The sequence below is a fragment of the Rhipicephalus sanguineus genome, chromosome 9 (genome assembly GCF_013339695.2).
Source record: "Rhipicephalus sanguineus isolate Rsan-2018 chromosome 9, BIME_Rsan_1.4, whole genome shotgun sequence".
In the NCBI taxonomy this organism is placed as follows: Eukaryota; Metazoa; Arthropoda; class Arachnida; order Ixodida; family Ixodidae; genus Rhipicephalus; species Rhipicephalus sanguineus.
Window position 1 is genome coordinate 82,094,792 of NC_051184.2, and position 18,774 is coordinate 82,113,565.

At 44.8% G+C, this 18,774-nt stretch overlaps 1 protein-coding gene and 1 pseudogene across 1 annotated transcript; one reads left to right on the plus strand and one right to left on the minus strand.

Annotated features, from left to right (window-relative positions):
* The window catches only part of LOC119405679 (26S proteasome non-ATPase regulatory subunit 2-like), a 15,170-nt pseudogene extending 10,063 nt beyond the window's left edge, over positions 1-5,107 (plus strand).
* Positions 5,108-5,166: 59 nt separating this feature from the next.
* Positions 5,167-16,753, minus strand: LOC119405964 (UDP-glucose 4-epimerase). The gene is made up of 10 exons (XM_037672790.2): positions 16,508-16,753; positions 12,462-12,594; positions 11,092-11,207; positions 10,597-10,710; positions 8,373-8,549; positions 7,426-7,606; positions 7,277-7,362; positions 6,544-6,621; positions 6,338-6,452; positions 5,167-5,555 (listed from the first exon to the last, which is right to left on the minus strand). Exons 2-10 carry the CDS (start codon positions 12,583-12,585, stop codon positions 5,416-5,418), a joined length of 1,131 nt encoding a protein of 376 aa, XP_037528718.1. The 5' UTR covers positions 12,586-12,594; positions 16,508-16,753; the 3' UTR covers positions 5,167-5,415.
* Positions 16,754-18,774: the final 2,021 nt, after the last annotated feature.

Genomic DNA, 18,774 nt, shown 5'->3' on the forward strand with positions numbered 1-18,774 from the left:
CTTTTGGCGATGGGGCACATTTTTGGTAGTCTGTACGAAGCTCTGTATAGGATAAAGGCAATCTAGGTGGTTTTGAAGATCACAGCTTTATTCCTGTCGCCTTGTAACGGGTATCTGTGTAGTATAGGCGTTGCTCTAGAAAAGGTGGAGATAACCTGTCTCATTTTGTTGCTTAACTAATCCTTCGTTTCATGATGACACAAGCGCAAAATACACGGAGACTTAGAAAGGACCAGTATTTTGCACTTGTGTCATCGTGAACCTATACCAGCATGCCCATTTGGCAGTCATCCTAATCCTTCGTGCCATGCTGTTGTCCCAAGTTCTGTCCAAAAAGTGGTCAACTTTTTTTTTCTTTTTTTTTTTACTGTGGGCCCCTCTTGCCAATACATACATTTCAATTGCTTCATGCAAATGAACTTGGTGCTGCTTTGGCTGTGCAGCTGGGTGTATGCTGGTGTATCATGCAGAGGTGATGCATGTTAATGCATGACATTCGGTGTAGGCAAATAACTAGTGATGTTTTTATTAATCTAGTGGTTTCGTCAAAGTGTACGACAATGTAAACAAAATGCCTGTGCCTTCCAAACAGGGGCGAAGGACTCCTTCAAGCCATCCTTGAATGGCTTTCCCTTTCGCCTCCCAGTACATGTGTTGTTATAAACAAATAAATCAAATCAATCACTGAATCAATCAATCAAATCTACCAGAGGCATAACAAACCCTGAGACAAAGCCTGCTTGTCTATGGCAGTGCAAGAAAAGAGCGAGTATCGTAGATGAGCTGAGCTCGTCCTTGGCCACATTTACCAGAAACGCATGGGCGACCCCAGCTCATCCGTGGCACGGAAGGGGTTAAAAGCATAGCAGTTCATTCCTAAAGGCTAAGCGTGAACATGTCCATTATTCCGTGCTTATTTTCACTGAACATGGACGATCTGGAACCACTTGTCTCCTACAGTCATCCTGGGTAAATCCCACTACCTGCTGTACTGCCTTGTCACGGCCATCCAGCCTCGCATGTTGGTCACATTCACGAGAAGCTAGAGCCACTGCCTGTTCCTGTCAGAGTTGGACAGGTGAGAATGCATCTGTACTGCTTAAGCGCAAAACGAATTACATTTGCAGTGATTCTCCTCATACGGAATGGTGTTGGGGTTTATGCCGCAGGTTTGTGTTGATAGCTCTGTCATCGCGGACATAGCCTGCTTCGTTTTTAATGTAGCAGCATCACCATCTCTTTTCTTACATAATGGGGTGTTGTTGCCTCCACTCTCTGGGAGCAAGCTATCTTTACAGAGGTGTGGATTTCCTAGAGCACCAGCAGTAAAGTGATGGAAGTGCTGCTCCAATTGCTCCAAATTGCTCCAAAAGAGAAATGCTGCTACATACTGTTTGAAACTATAACTTTTTTTAGTAACTCCTCTGAATCTGCTCCGAAACGGCACTGAGAAAATGTAGACGAGGAACTTTAACCATGTGATCAACTTGCAAGCCCTAAAGAAACCGAAAACAATCTGTATAATATCATCCTAGTATGCTAGTATGCAGCTTTATTGGCTCTGATCTCATTTATTCTACAAGAACTGGCATATCAAGCATATAGCTCGTATAGCTCCCTCTTTTTTTTTTTTTTTCCAACTTTATATGCACGCTATTTCAGTGAAGTGTGAAAACGATCGAGCTTGCTTTGTTCTCATACCTATTATTAACTGCTCCTTTGGCAACAGTTATATGTGACTATGGTTACTTCTTAATGTGGTGCTCAGCTTTACCACTTTGATCTCATTTCATGGCACACTCAATAACCAACCTTTTTTTTTAATTGTTCGTTTCTTGAAATTTATGTTGTCTGTGAAATACCCTTCATAATGAATATTATATTTATGCGATGCTTTGGTGATGCTTTGAGCTCCAGGAGTTGTGTGGCATGTTTTGCCATACGCTCCTAAAACACCAATAGCTGCTCCAAACTATAATTTTTTCTGCTCCGAAAACACTTATGGCTGCTCCCTGCACCAAAATCTGCTCCAAAAAGTAAAAAGTCCAAAAAGTCACTTCCATCACTGGCAGTACCTTTTCACTGCCTAAGCTTAGTTCTGGATATTAGTTTGGCAATTTTTGTTAGAAATCTCACAGTCTAGATCAAAAAGCTGTTCCAGACAGTCGCTAGAATGATGTTGTCTTTTTAAAGTGCAACAGAATTCATTATATTTGTCTAAAGGCTGCCATGTGCCTAGCATATACTTGCTAGCATATACTTGCCTTGGTAGCTTAGTTGCAGTGGGCACCGCTTTGCTGAGCTCAAGGTTTTGGGTTTGATCCCAGTCACAGAAGCCACGTTTTGAGTGGGGTAGAATGCAAGCACACATTTAGGTACTCGTTTTAAAGAACTTCAAGTGGACCAAATCAACCTGGAGTGGCTCACAACTGGATCCTGGTTCAGGCATGCAATAACTTGCAAATTTTTTTGTGTGTCCATGCATTCTTGCGTGAACTAGTCATTGTCACTTTGGCTAAGAAGTTGTCTGCGTGTCTCTATGCAGGCTGTTGATGTGGTGGGACAGGCAGGAAAGCCCAAGACCATCACCGGCTTTCAGACACACACAACCCCAGTCCTACTGGCCTACGGGGAGCGAGCAGAACTCGCCACCGAGGAGTGTATCCTTTTAGGAGGATTTCCGTCTTGTAGCCACATAAGAGTTGTCTCGCAAGCAGCTCCTTGCGTGGTTCATTGTTTCCAGATCTGGACTTCTTAAAGGGGTCATGAAGCACCCCTTGGGCTGATTGAAAAAACACATCCTGCGGAAAGCTGACACGGCTATGAACTGCTCTGCCAAATATTACAGTCGTGCGCGCCACGTAATGGCCACAAGCGGAGCGCGAAGTTGCCATTTCCCCAGGCACCCTCTTTTCAAACAGAGGCCGGTTCTCACTCTCGTCGGTGGGCGGGGCGTGTGTCCGCTGTACGTCGCAAGAGACATAGCATGCTTATTGGCCGATAGCCGACGTAAATCGAGAGCGGCGTTCGGATCAGATGCGCTTCTTGCCGCGAGGTGCCGCCACTTGCCGGCGCCGCACTCCTCAGTACACGGTAGCCGCACTCGCGCAAGCGAATCACAGCGGGAGAGCGATCGCGTTTCATGACGCGCGCTGGCGTAACTTCTTTCCCCCATGCCATCCCTCCCTGTCTAGCTTCCAGTGCGCTCGCCGGCACGAGAAAAGAGAGAAAGCGCTGGGAGCGTGCGCCAAACCCCCGTAACTCCGCTGATTCTTGACGGATTCGAGAAATTTTTGCGGCAATCGATTCGGGAGGCAGTACACTCCGATACTGAGGCCATTAGATCATTACTTGGAAAAGTGGTTCATGACCCCTTTAAGGTGAGTGAGGAGTATTAAAGGTTTTGCAGGCATCATCCAGTGAATATTGTTGCCTATTCCTCGTTGCTTTTCATTGGCCAACTGCTGTCAGGAAACAGTGCTTAAACAAGACCAATAGCTGGGTTCGATTTACACAGGCTGCACACAAACACACACTGACAAGAAGGAAGGACAGTGTGAGTCATTTGTAGAGCTGTGCGAATAGCAAAATTTTGGGTGCGAAGCGAATTCGAATATTGAAGTGTGAGTGCGAATCGAATCGAATATTCTCGAATACTTCTCGAATATTTCTAGAATATTTTTCGAATACTTCGAAGTGAAACTGCAGAAAAAAAGGTTATAGAGGATTCCTAAGCATATTCTTATGAGATAGCAACATGAAAGTGTTTCTTTTCGCTAGGTTGATGAAGCATTGGCGGGGTGCTGTTTCATAGTTGTCTTATCAAGAATGGGGCAATGTAGAGGCCGAATTGTATTTATGTACATGATTTGGTGCAACCAAAGTGTTGCCGACAACACTTTACACGTGATAAGCAAAGATGCCCTTTCCTCAGCCTCCCCTCCTCTCTCAACTTCTGTGGAAGCCCAACTGATGTGGCGGACAAGGGTCTGCTCCCTTCAAGTCCGGAGTTCCAAATCTGCCTCACAGACGTCAAATATAAGAACATCTGAAATTTTGGATGCCAAAAAGCTTCGGCTTCCGATTTTTCAGACTTCCTGCCCAAATTTCAGGTCCAAAACAGCATTAATTGAGCCCCCACTTCTGCCACATCTATCTCCATGTTGGAACCAGCGTTTTCTTGAGTTAGTACATTTGCGACCATAGCAGAGCTTGAAAGGCAGCTTTGCCGCAATACGAGAGTATAATGAGGTGAAGCATATTGAAAATCCGAAGGGGTCACTTTCAATTGGACGTTGACTGTATTTGTTTTGGGGAAGTTCGAATAGTAAAATTCCAGTGCGAATCGAATCGAATAGCAAACACTATTCGAAAAATATTCGAAATTTCGAATATTCGCACACCCCTAGTCATTTGTCATCACTACCCAACAGGTGGCTGCACCATGACTCAGTGGCTGAACCCATTGCTTTGGGCCTACTCTCATGTGAGCACAGTTAGATATAAACTCTTATTTAGATTTTTAATTGCCATTGTCATACCTTGCCCTGCTAGTCGTAAAATTTTGTACCATATTATTCATGTTACAGTGGTGTCAAATCAGACATTTCAAGGTTAACCTTATCAAATTATAATCTCTGCGTTTCCCAACCTGCGTAGTTATACCATCCTAGTAGCTAATAACATCCATATTATGCGCCCCGCCACGGTGGTCTAGTGGTTATGGCGCTCGACTGCTGACCCGAACTTCGCGGGATCGAATCCCGGCCCCGGCGGCTGCATTTCCGGTGGAGGCGAAAATGTTTGAGGCCCGTGTACTTAGGTTTAGGTGCACGTTAAAGAACCCCAGGTGGTCGAAATTTCCGGAGCCCTGCACTACGGCGTCTCTCACAATCATATCGTAGTTTTGGGACGTTAAACCCCAGATATTATTATTATTACATCCATATTATGCAGTGTGCGCTGTGCATCAAAAGCTTTCAACCTTGACTTTGCTGGCACAGACATTTCTCTCACACCTGTCCTGGAAGGCTTCGTCATCTTGAGGAAGAATGAGAACTATGCAGCATGAAACGACTTGTACTTACTAACTTAATAAAAAAAAATTTTGAGCTGTAGTTGCAGCTTGTGTTATGTTATTGCATGCACTGTAAAAACAAGAGGATGTTTTCGCACTGTAATTTGCACTTTTATTTGCAGAAGAGAGTGAAAAAAGAAAGACAGGTGACCCAAACATTGAAATGACCCGACCTGCAGGCTTGCATTTGTGACTGCAGCCAACAACCGATTTTGCAGTCCCTAGGGGTCTGAAAAATCTGATGTTGACTGTACTGAGACCTACTGAAATAATGCACAGCAATAGTATAAATACTGAAAGCCTTAAGCCTCCCTCCCCAGCTTTGAGCTTCTTTGCTGCTACTTGTCACAGTCAAGCTCCGGTGCCAGCGCAGAGTCTCCACACCCGATTTCAGTGGTGTTAATCTTTAGGCTTGCACGTGGGTTGTCTGTGCGATACCCAGCAGGATTGCTTGTCAGCCATCTCCAGAAATCCTCGCCTACAAAGGAACAAAAGTTTTTATTATTATTGTCATTTACAAACACTGCTATCTTACATGGCAAGATGTTGCGGGACTGGGTACATATACACTGTATTTTCCTGCATATAACGTGTACCAAAAAACGGAAAAATGTGCTTAAAAAGTCGGGGTGCGGGTTATATGGAATTTTTTTTTTTGTAGAGTTAAAGTTAGGGGTGCGGGTTATATGCAAGAAAATATGGTATTTTTTATCAATAGAATAGTACAGTTCTTTAGCAAGGAAGGAAACAAATGTATAAGTAGTAATGTCAGGATGAGGCTGTTGATTAATGAATGTTAGCAAAGTGATCATGATTGATCATGAATTATGAACATACTTAGACAGTCAGCCTGCAAATTCGTCATTCTGTAACACGCACAGTGAATTCAATGGAACAATGTCAAGGTTATGACTTTATCTGGTGGGCCAAGAAGAAGAAAATGTTGGTGCGTTGATGGTCGCAGTAAATACGTCTGTGAGCCAAAGGTTTAGTAGTAGCCTATTAGCATGTAATGTCGGTTAAAAAGCAACAGTAATAACAACTGCATATAAATCTAATAGCTTTTTTTCTGAACATATTCAAGCAGTGACCTTATTAGTGATTTGTATGTTGCTAATTTACAGTTCTGAACAAATAATTAGTGACATTTGTACTTGAAGTAGGCTAAAACAGTAACAGAAAAAGGCAGATAAAAAAGCCCAGCATTCAAGTTGCCCCATAGCAAAATGTTGTAGATTCAGTTATAGAAACTCCACATACACATGCGCTCAATCCCGTGCTGTGCTTTCCAATGCAGTTCCCTTTCTGCCAGGCTGCAGTCGCCCCAGATGGCTGGTATGTCACCGAGGCGGCGGTCGTGGATCTTGTAGGCAATCTGTGTGGCAATAGCCAACAAAATTGCAACCATGCAGTTATGAATTGTTCCTCCCGACATAGATCTTGCCTCTTGCAAACTTTGGGCTTACCTTCTTTCCCGTGACCTTCTCAAAGGCATCAATCAGCTGTAGCACAGTGTACCCTTTGCCAGTTCCTAGGTTGTAAACCTGAAATGAACGGCTGCAATAGTATAGTGCCGTAGAGGTTCCTTTTTTTTCTAATGGGGAGACTTTTTGAATGATTCTTTTTTCATACTGTAGATGTACAAAAGAATTTGTTGCTGCCATAATAATGCGTTCTGATGAATACTTATTTTGTTATTGCACTCTATATAAGTCAGCTTCATGACCTTTTTTTGGCTCACAAACGCAACGCCTCCCCCACCTCCCCGGAAAGAGGTGCTGTTCTCTTACATGCTGTGCTGTGCTGTTGTTCACGTTATCTTCTGGTGTAGTAAGAAAACAAAACTAATTAATTATAATGTCTTTTATGACAAATTTTTTTATTTGGATAGTCTGTGATAAAATTGCAGAAGAGTTGGGAAAATTGATTTTTCAAGATATATTAAATATCTCAAAAACTACTTCAGAGAAGGAAAAAATAGATTGCATATCTGCTTCTAGCAGGCTTTGCCTGAAAATTTCATCAGTATATCATAAAACTTCTTGCTTTTTTAATTTACCAGTGTCTCCCTTTAAATATGTTCCCATTATTGTTCAGACCTTTAGACCTTGCACTGTTATCCCAGTTCTGCTTTTGTAATTACTGTTTGACACCTGAAAAATTTGCAGAAGTAATGATCTCAACACCAAACCACTATACCTTGTATCTAGGATTCTGCTCCAACCTCTCCAAGGCCGCAACATGTCCGGTAGCAAGGTCCATGACGTGTATGAAATCTCTTACACCTGCACATTGACACCGTTTGGTTGCACATGCAAGCTCTGACTGGATCACATCGTCTCACTAACTTGTTCCATCTTCGGTGTCGTAGTCACCCCCCAGGACAGCCAGCTCCGTTCGCTTTCCAAGTGCAACTTCCCCAATGACTGGCATCAAGTTGGTGAAAGCTCTGATGGGGTCCTCGCCAATCTTTCCCGATGGGTGAGCACCAAGGGGGTTGAAGTAGCGCAGAGCTATAATGTTCCATTGCTGCAAAAAGGTGTGTAGTTACGTTAATTAGACGTTGCTGCACTTAAATGAAGGCATGACATATCACCGACTGTAGTGCCAGGGATCTTCAAGCCCCTGTAACCTTTGAAAATTTCTAAGGAAGCACAAAGGTGCCTGGAGAGGAGGGGGTCATGTAGGAGTTGATTACAGCTGAGCCGCAGTATAATGAAGTCTGTAAAATGAACACCTTAGTTTGTTATGTTGATGTTCGACCCGAGGGGTGTAGCCAGGAATTTTTTCTGGGTGGGTTGGGGGGGGGGGTTCAACCACCCTTTATGTGTGTTTGTGTCTCCATTTCTATGTATGTACGTATGTATATACATGCAAAATTGAAAACTTTCAGGGCATGTTTGATTTATGCAGAGCTTGATTGATTTTCGAACATTTATAAACATTGCTGATTATGTTGAGGTTTAGGATACATGGTGTTGAACGGACAAGCTGTAAATGAGATACTAGTTCATTGTATAAAAGTTTGTTAAAGTATAGGAAGTTTAACTTTATAAGCAAAATTGTGATGTGTGACAACCAGGATAGTGAGGCAGATACCGTATTTACTCGAATGTAACGCGAGTATTTTTCCAGATTTTTGCTACCAGAATTCGACCCTCGCGTTACAATTGAATACTGAAATTCTATTTTTGTATTCCTGGATGCAATGAAAAGTTACCCCTCACGTTACAATCGAGTAAATACGGTAATTTGTACACGTTATTAATTCGCTCAGCACAGGTGCTCAGTTCACCTTCTCAGCTTTGCAGATGTCTTCGAGCATTTGTTCAATGGCGTACTTGGTTCTGCCATACACATTTGTCACATTGCCAATGGGGTGTGCCTCATCGATAGGCAGGTACTGTGGGTTGCCATAGACCACGCAAGAACTGCTGAACACCATGCTGTAGACTCCATGCTCCTTCATGACCTGAAAAAAATGCAAACGGTTAGTGCTGTCAAACATCCACAAGCATGACGTGCTGAGGATGCAAAGTTTATCAGGTTAACAGAAAAGGTTCTATGTGCTTGAAGAAATAGCCTTGTGTTGTATCGGGCTCAGTAATGCCACCGGCAGGTCCTGCAAAAAATTGTAAATGGAAACAAATTTTCTATTTATGTATGAAGACCCGCCGCAGAGGTCTAGTGGTGAAGGTGCTCTACTGCTGACCTGCAGTTGAAAATGCTAGAGGCCTGTATACTTAGATTTAGGTGAACGTTAAAGAACCCCAGGTGGTCAAAATTTCCGGAGCCCTCCACTACAGCATCTCTCATAATCATATTGCAGTTTTGGGACGTTAAACCCCAACAATTATTACATTATTATTATTGATGTATGAACCTCCCGTGGGAGTTTGCACCCTCCTGTGTGTTGTTTCCAGCCACAGCTGCAAATAAGGGTGGTGCCTGCGTCTTCAGATCCTGGATCTATCAGTTGTGATGAACTAGCAGGGCAGGGTGCAATGCACTTTTATACATGCCTCACAAAGATAAGACCTGCATTGCGTTGGCATTGCACCTATGGCATTGTGTTGCTACAAGCACAAGGTCGTGTTTTCGATTTCCAGCATCTGCGGCTGCATTTTGAAAGGAGCGAAATGCAAGAACACTCATGCACCGAGCGTTCGGTGCATGTTGAAGAACCCCAGGTAGTCAAAATTAATGCATTGTCATCTGCAGTGGCATGCCTCATGATTGCATCTTAGTCGCTGCACGAAAAAAAAAAGATGGTTGATCCCTCCATCATAGGAATCAGAATAACACGAAAGTAAAGCGTGCCCTTACAGAAGTAACTGAATGTTTACTGTACATTGATATAAGAGAGTTTGCACAATGCATATTGATGTCTGGTAGCTATAGCACCGTTTAACGCGGATGCACCCACTTTGACGATTGCTGGTACATCTCCATCCCGAAGACTAACGTCCATGTTAAATGATTACACAAAATCTTGTGGTAGCTATAGCAGTTAACGGTGAAAGCTTAATCAGAGAACGAGGTGTGATAGCTAGGAGAGCGTCGCATATTGGACGCAGAACTTGGTCGCCATCCCGCGGCATGTTAAAATGTGATTGAACACCACGGCCGGACTAGAGGGAAACGCAAAGCGCGTCGTGCCGCCCCCCGGCCGCGATTTTTCTCGGGGCGAGCGCATGAGCGGGGAACGCGGTGTAACAGCCAGGTGAGGCAGGCGCGCGTCGCAGAGCTATTTTTGGTTTGGATTTGTGTGATGCTATGAGCGAGGCCGACGCTTTTACGACGCTGGGATAAGATCGCCACCTCGCGGTGTGTTAAGGTATTGACAAAATTGAACTTCTATTTAAAACGCGCCGAATGGGACGGACGTGTAACGCGTTGCAGGTGTTAATCGCGGAGGCCACAGTAATGACGAATTACTTTACTTTACCGCTCCCAAAGGGCACCACCACCCCGCCGACCGGGAGAGTGGTAGATATAAAAGGCGCGTTTGTACCTCTAGAGTCTGTGACCGTGGCGCTGTGGATAGCGTGCCCGACATCTGTTGCTGCGGACCGAGCGGTCGTGGGTTCGACGCCCTTTGACGGAACCTTTTTTTCTTGTTGTGTAAATTTTTTCGACGTCATTTCCGTGACGGAAATACGTCACTGAAGTCTTGGTGGGCCCCGGCATAGAACACTTTCCTGTTAAAAAACCGAATTCAATTACGAAGAGTAAAGTTTATGCAAAAAAATGCTAGTGGCTTACAAAGCACTAGCAAATTTGCCTTTTGTGTGGCCACGAATTGTCAGTGCAGAGTTGTGCACATTTCAAGACAAGGTACACCTCTTCCTGTCTAAAGCTTCTGTGAGTCAGAAAATAAGCTGGGTCTCTGTCTTCTTGTTAATTCATTGTGATGAGACGTTGGCACAATGTATTGACTAGAAGCGTCAGTTTGTGGGGGGTGTATGTACTAAGTATACGTACTAAGTTGCTGTATTGTGCACACGGCAGTCTCTTACCTCGAGCAGGTTGATGGTGCTGACGATGTTGTTCTTGTAGTAGAACAGCGGCTTCTGCATGGACTCGCCCACAGCTTTCATGGCAGCGAAATGGATGACGAAGTCGATCTTGTGCTACAGAAAATTAATTAAGTGTGAATCGTACTAGATCGCATTGCTGCTGACTGTGTTCTCAGCAGGGCTACCAACTTGTTGAAATTTATGCTAAATACCATGAGTAAAATTTGGTTCTCCTATAGCAAAAAATTAAGTGGCATCTTAAATTGCCCCTTTTCACAAAAGAACGGTTTTTATTCTTTGTGATGTAACTTTAGTTTCACAGTATGTGTCTACGTATATTGCATGCTTTTGTAGGTATTTGTGAGCAAAGCATGCTCTGCAGTGAGTGTATGTGAAAGACAAACATACACTATAACAAACACCTGGATAATAAGCAAGTTTCTGGTCCTCCATCGGCTGCTATGTGCGTAACCATAAATCACATCTGGTCCATACCTTGTCAAATATCCTCACCAAGGATGCTTTCTCGAGAAGGTCACACTGGTAAAAGGTCATAGTCCTTCCTGTCAGCTCTTGTGCCCGCTCCAAACTGGCCGCTTGTCCATTCTCACCTGTGTTTACGGCGCATATTACCGATACTGTAGTAGAGAAGCTACGCCAGCAGACCTAAATATACACTTATGGTGTGTTTTTGGTGTGCTTTTGGTGTGCTTATGGTGTACACTTATGGTGTACACTTATGGTGTGTTATGGTGTGCTTTTGCCATGCATCGCACTGCAGGCAAAAGGGAGGATTGAAATTCCTATTTAGATTCGCAACATGTATGCATGGCACAAGTGGATGCTAGTGTGGAAAGGATGTTGCCGAATAGCGCTGAAATCAATGGAAGTATGATGACTCTGTGGCAAAATAATTATGAATGACATTTGCACCCTCTTCACCGGCTTGCAACGTGTGAAATGTTCTTTAAAGGAACACTAATGTGAGACACTAAATCGGTTAATGCTGATAAGTTAGTGCGTGAGAACTGTGTCGTCGATTTCTCAATCGTAGGTCAACTATTTGGAGGTAAAACGAAGGTCAAAAACCTTCATTTTTGAGCAGACAAAAATAAAAGACAAAAAGAACGCGTTTTAGTCATTCATTTTTGAATTTCGCGCCGGAACTTTAGCCGGCGTCGGACGTCAGAGTGACGTCGAGGATTTTTTTTTTTTTTTCGTATATTGGCCACTTGCTTATAAGTCCCGGTTTCTTTAGAACGCAACGTGACTGATGTTTTAAGATTCACGTAGGCCCTAGTGAATGACGAGACGCCTTCAGAATCTATGACGTCACGGTGAGTTCGCGCGGGAAACTCAAGTCGGCGTCCCTCCTGCATTTTCTTGCGCGTTTTCAGCCTTGCCAAGAGCTTTCTCGCGGCCAAAGAGGCGATTTCGGTATTGTTAAGGGGTAGTTTACTGATACGAAAGAAATTTCTTTAGTGTTCCTTTGAAAGCATTGCGGCGATGACGGGCTCTACCGGTTCGCCTACGAGTTGGAACAAACCTAAATATTTCTAGTCTCTCTAAAGCCTTAGATGCATCAAACGCGAAAATCGACCTTCGGGGTCAGCACGAGTGATGCAAAAAATCATTACGTGATGACGTCATCATGACGTCACAGATTTCCAAGTTTTGCGACGTCCGATTTAAGTTATGTTTTAGAAAAATATTCGTTTGCGTGCGGTCGGTGTCAAATGTTTGCGATATGCGAGCTACGCGAAATGAAAGTTCTACTCAGTACAAGCATGCGCACCCTAACTCGGGACCGACGTGGATAATTAGCGTCCCGTAAACTCCTGGCGCCATATGGTACACGTGCATACCTGGGACAGCGTTTGCGAAGTTGTCGATTCCAATGACCCTGTAGCCGGCTCGCAGTAGCTCGATGACCGTGTGACTGCCGATGAAGCCAGCTGCGCCCGTCACGAACACCGTCTTGCCGCTCATCGTGTTCACCTGTAAATAAAGGGCCCCCGCTGTCTTGGAGTTTAGGGTAGAAAGGCGTAGTTTTTATTGCTCTCTTTTCTTTTGTCGCAAACGTTGTTTTCAAGCGAAGCTTGCTATGACTTAGATTTCACTGGCGTCGTTGTCGTCGCGAAAAAACCCGGCGCCGGCGATTTTACTGAAATGCGGCCTTCCAACGTGCTCCGGTCACATGCGTACTTGTATGCGTCGTTTTCCAATAATTGATGCTCTCTCAATCGTGGGCTTCTCGGCGACCAGCCGTTTCTGATATGGCAATCTGATCTTTTATCGTCACTTGGCATTTCACGTTGCCACATTTCATTGCTGCCTGGATATGAACGCATCACCTCACGTTCCGGCGCCGGCGCAGGAACGCGAGTCATTAGGCATGATGCCAACTGCGTATAAGGCGCGCCCCCACGTCACGCCCGCAACCAATCGGAGCCGTTTCGCTTCTACCGAGGGTAAAATGAAAGATAGAAACAATTAAATAAATAAATAAATAAATATGACAGGCCAGACACGCACGCGCCAACTTTCGCATGCCCCTATTTTCCCGACAGAGGAAGGGCTCCTGAATTTTTCTTTTCTTTGCTTTTGTTGGGACAAAGACACGCCGCATTCATCTGTGGGGTCCCAACCAACGCTGTGTCGCAGGTTCGCACCAGAAGAACTAAAATCTTAGCATGAAACTGCATGGTCAGCTCTTCAATTTGTGACGCGGTGATCGATGCTGACGGTGATTCACAGATCCGTAATCAATAATAGTAAGTTCAAGTCGCGGTGAGCGTTCCAACAACATAATTACCGCTGGGAAGAATGACTTCATGAGTTGTGACGTTCTTTACGCTGCACGGCACAACGCGCGCAAATTTAAAACGTTTATGAGGACATCCGAACATGCAAGCATGGGTCGATGCTTCCTCTTTTGCCGAGATATCTTTTCAAGCGATGAAGCAAACGGAACCATGGGATACGCGATAAATGACGCAAATTCTGTAAACTCTGCCACGTGTTTTTACTCTTGACAGACAGTGCAAGGGCGAGGGAGTTTTGGCGGCGGACGGCTATGCATAGAGACGACGGGTGTGGCGCACATACCTAAACCATACGTTGACGACGGTTTAATGCTGCACATTTTTTAAAGGGGTACTGACACCATTTTTCGAAGGCGAGTTTTCTCTGCCATACGAATCTCCAATATGCAGAGACGGCTCTGAGCAAGTGTGAAGCTCAGCAAATGCTGATAAGATATTTTATTTTGTGATTAAAGTCAATTTTTCCATGCGCACCTACCGACATCGACACTAACTTGACGTCAGGCTACAGTACTAATTCTGGTGACTTCACGCAGTAGTCTGGCTAGTTGTGATGACGTCAGGTACTAAAAACTCTAAGATGGATGCGCGTGCGTCACCAAAACATTCAAAATGGCCGCTTCTGCGTCACCAACGGAGCCACGGTGCGGAGCGGCCGTGGAAAAGTCACTATATGTTGTGCAGCACGTTAAAGAAGCTCATACCGTGTTGTGACGTCAGGATACAGTAGGAACTGAAACCAGCTTTGAAAAACATACTGTAATTACTTTTTCAGGTTGCATTCGCGCTTAGCACTACCTTTTCTAGGCTCCTGAGGTCTTGGCCTTTCATTTAACGCAAGAAAACGACAACTGAAAATTTTCGTGTCAGTACCCCTTTAAGTTGTTCTCGCGACTTTAACGTCTGCTAGGACATGTGGTCGTCTCAAGAACACCACAGCGTTGTCCCAGAAGAACCTGCTCTGGTCTCCGGGCACGGTCATCCTCGACTTCAGTATTCGTTTATGCTGTTTAGGGAGAAATTGCAGCTTGCGCACACCTTCGCGCTGGTCACGCACTTGCAAATAGGCACCTGACTGGCATGAGAACGAGTTTTGGCTTACGGGCAGAGACTCGTAACCGGCCTGCCAGATTGAAATAGCGGATGACCGATAAGCTCTCACCCGGAAGAGAATATTGATGGCTTTCTAAAGCAAGAAAAGCAACAAGAAAACGAAAAGCTCCGGGTGCTTATCGTGTGACGCTTTGACAATTAAAGCTCACTACGGTATGCAACGGAGCTAGTTGGTTCATAGCTAACGCTGGTGCAGCGTACGTCCTTGACTGTCTTTTCTCTGTCCCTCGTTTTCAGTTCCGCTGCTCGAACAGCAAATAAAGCTGTCTGGATATGTATTTTTTTAAACGGACACCGAAGTGAAATAATAAACATGTTTAGACTGATTAGTTATTATTTGAGAACTCCATTTCCGTTTATTTCAACGTCATATGTTCATTATTATAAGGAAAAAATTAAGGTGAAAGTCGCGTTTTTGTATTTCGCGCCAAAATTTGAGCACCTGAATGTACGTGTGATGTCACGGGAGTTCGGTCTGTCTTTCGCGTTTTAGCCACATTGGCTTAATATAATTTCTTGAAGCTTGCCATGTTAAGTATTTGGTTCCGTTAGAACACAACGTAATTCATTTTTTACCCGTACACGTTTAATTATGTAGGCCTTCGTAGACGTCGTCATAATCTGTGATGTCACAGCGAGTTGGTGCAGGAACCTGAAGGTGGCGCCGCCACCTGAATTTTGTTTTTGCACCTTTTTTCGCTTGCAAAGTGTCTTCTCGCGGCAGGAGTAGTGCTTTTGATATTGTGAAAGGATAATTTACTGATACGGGAAAATTGATTTTTATCTGTAGTGTCCTTTAAGCATAGTTTGAGTGATTATCGTTAAACCATTATGCCAATCTGGATGTACAGGCTGATCAGCCAGATAATCAGGGTTCTGGTGACGTCACACCTAAACAGCGCTTGCAAATTATTGGTGCGTCTCGACAACTGCTTTTCTTTTTCAATTGGGGTTGACAAGCGCATTAATTGGTTCCACTCAAAAAAAAAAATGCAGGTATTTTCTGATACGTCCCATGGTCGAGCATTTTCGGATACGGCCCATGCTCGGCCAAGGTGTTGAATGCTGTACGGTTTTAGTGTGCAGAAACTTCACGTGGACAATGGATCAAAGAAGCTCTGCTCCGAACAATTGGCTGTGTACGCAGACGCTGCAGAGTGATCATTGATGGGACACTGTATTTTGCGTTAAGCATAATGCACTAAGTGATACCGGGTACCTTGATTAAAGCAGTAATTTAGCGTCGACGTTTTTCAAGCGTCTTATATAGTGTGAACGGAGATGTGAGCGTGGAGGTAACCGTACGAATGGTTCGAGCGCGCCGTGGCTCAGAGTTGTATATTTTGTCCCTGGATTGTGTTTAGCCCTGTCATCTGTGCACATTGCATTTACGTGTTTCATCACATCGTGGTTCTCTGCTAAGCAGTCGTCGTTCACAAAGAGTTTAGAATAGATTGGCGCGGGCCATAGGTCAGCAAGCTCACTCATGAGTCAACTCACTCAGACTCAGATCGGCCCGTGAGTACGGGTGAGTAATATTTTAGTGAGTTTGAGTCCGAGTGAGTCCGGTTGAGGAAAACATTGGTGAGTCTGAGTCCGAGTGAGCCCTCAGAGCAGAATATATTTGTTGAGTGAGTTTGAGTGAGCTCCAACTTTTTTGCCGACCTATGGCGCGGGCAAATAGTACATTGGAGCAGAACGTACGTGCACTGACTCCAGTTGTGGCACCACGACGGTAGAACTCAATGATACCACACATCCCCTTTCGGTATAAACGTATCGATTACTGGCTGCATTCGGATGGCTTTTCAATCACTTGCGTGTCACTCATCGTGGATGAGGGACTTGTAAACCTCTAACGCGAGTGACTCAACCATACCACGAACGCGGTGTGGCCCGTTACGGAGTGGCGCAATTCCGTGCATCGGAGAGTCAAGAAAAGTGTACAAGTCGAGGTTGAAGAAGTCACCCACCGTTGGTGATGCTGCTGACGACAGGAACGCCTTTACACGACTAGCTTGGGTCTCAGAGGCAGGTGCGGTGCCGTACGACTCAAAGTTACCGATGACAATGGGCGCGTCTGAACTATCCAGTGGAGCTGGTTGTAGTCAAGCTGCCACGGCAGCGACGAGTGATCCAATCCGAACGATGTTGGTTCGCGATGGTGGCGTAGCTGCACGCGCAAGTTACTTCTGTGACACCTCCCGACGAGGACGAAGCGGGGCAGCTCACTTCCTTTTTCTCTCTCCAGTCCGCAACTGGTGGCCTCTCTGGCTTCTCGCTTCGCCGTAAGGGGCGAGAGGGCAACCGGAGGCAAGGGAGACGCCATGACGTCGCCTTCTTGTCTGGTCTGGCCGCTTTTTTTTTCTTTAACGCTTTGTTTCTTCTCATTTCGTTCTCTTCATCCGTATTTGATAGTCGTGCGCTCTTGCGTGAGGTTGCGGCGTCGGCAGCGAGATGCTGCGAGGAGGCTCCGGACTCTTCGTTTCGCTCTTGCATCTGTTACTTATTTTTCTTCTTGCTTTGGCCTTTTGCGAAGAAAGTAGTGAGAGTGCGGAATGGTCGGAAACATATATCCCCGCGCAGGCGCTGTCGTGTTGTGCGTTGGCTGAGTGGTGGTATACTTTCTTTTCACGAATTTCGGTCTTTTTATAAATATATATTTAGGACGGAGGAGGGTGGTCAGCTGAACAAAGACTGCTCGATCTGCTCCTATATGGATAAAGATTCCCTAGGCTCACCATGTACAGCTTCAGTGTCTGCTAATTTTTTTTTTCTATCAAAATTAATTGCGAAAAAGTTTTCAATGAAAACCATACAGATCGCGTGAATAGTACAGTGCAAATAATTGCAGATGTCTTTGAAGGTGAAGAGCAAGCCGATCGAGTTATGCTTGATGTAGGTGAGATGTCTGCAACGCGACAAAACGAACGCGGATCGACCACATCTACAGTGAATGTTTTGTATAGTTTAGGAATTGAAACTTGGCTGTCAATCATTGCCTTCTCGAGATAGCTTGGGTTGAATTCAGAACTTACAGAAAGCTCGATCGAGCTGGTAGTTCGAGGAAGACCGTGTCATGTATGTGTTCCTTTAGACCAAGCTTTCTGTAAACTTCTGTGTACAATATCTTAAAATCTACATCTCGTATGACAAGGACAAGGATAAGGATAGGGATACCCAACCTATGGCTAGACTGGGGGGCGCCTCCTAAGCACATTTATGAATTAATAGTATCAACTCGAGCCTTAATCAAAGCATCAATTTATTGTTTTCGAGATCGCGTTCTTTTGTCTGCGTGCATCATCTTGGCCTCAGCAGAGAGCGAGGGACAGACGACCTCTCCACGCATTCCGAGGCGCCATTGCTTCTAGGTATACAAGTCGGGGAACCGCTGACCTTGGCCAGCATCGGTCAGTGGCGATTCTTGGCAGCTCGAGCTGTTGTTAATGTTGCCTTGCTTCACTGCTGCGCTCGCATCCGTCGTCGACTGCATGGGCGGGCCGTTTTCCCTTTCACCCGGCGGGCGCAATCGTTTCCAAAATGACCCCGCATCTTTCGGAATGGACCGCTTGCTGATCGCTCGCGGGGGGGCCAATGCACCCGGTTTTGCCTCTTCGAAGTTGCATGTTCGTATGTGGCGGTTCTTGGCGCTTCGGGGACATGTGGTGGCGCTGTTTGATGTAGCCCGCTGGTGCTCCTGCGCGCAACACTCGTCTCTCCTACAGGGTTTCTAACAGGTTCAGCGAAACTCTGTAGGTTACACAGCAAGTCAACTTGTGTACAGCAACTTTATTCTTTGAATTACATCCCGCGCTGTATTGTGGGAGGTTATATCGTGGTGTACGTCTTCAGAGCTCTGAAGAGCCAGTTTACGTAGGTGGTGATGATGATGATGATGATGATGATGATGATAATAATAATAATAATAATAATAATAACGTTGTCAGCTGGCACACGCTTTAAGAAATAGTTATAGTAATAATAAACAATAAAGTGAAGACACTCATCTGCAGGACAAGATACGAATAAAAGTATGAATATTTAAAAGATGCGGTAACGCGAAATGACAGTGCATGTAGTACATTAACACAAGATGTACAGCATAAGAACAAAGCACAAGGTAGGCTGAAAAAACGGAGGAGGAGAATAATAAAGACTCGTGCAATGCACGAAACTGTTGAACAGCACAATTAAAGCTAGGTAAAAACTGTTTGGGAGTTATGAAAAAAAAAAATCG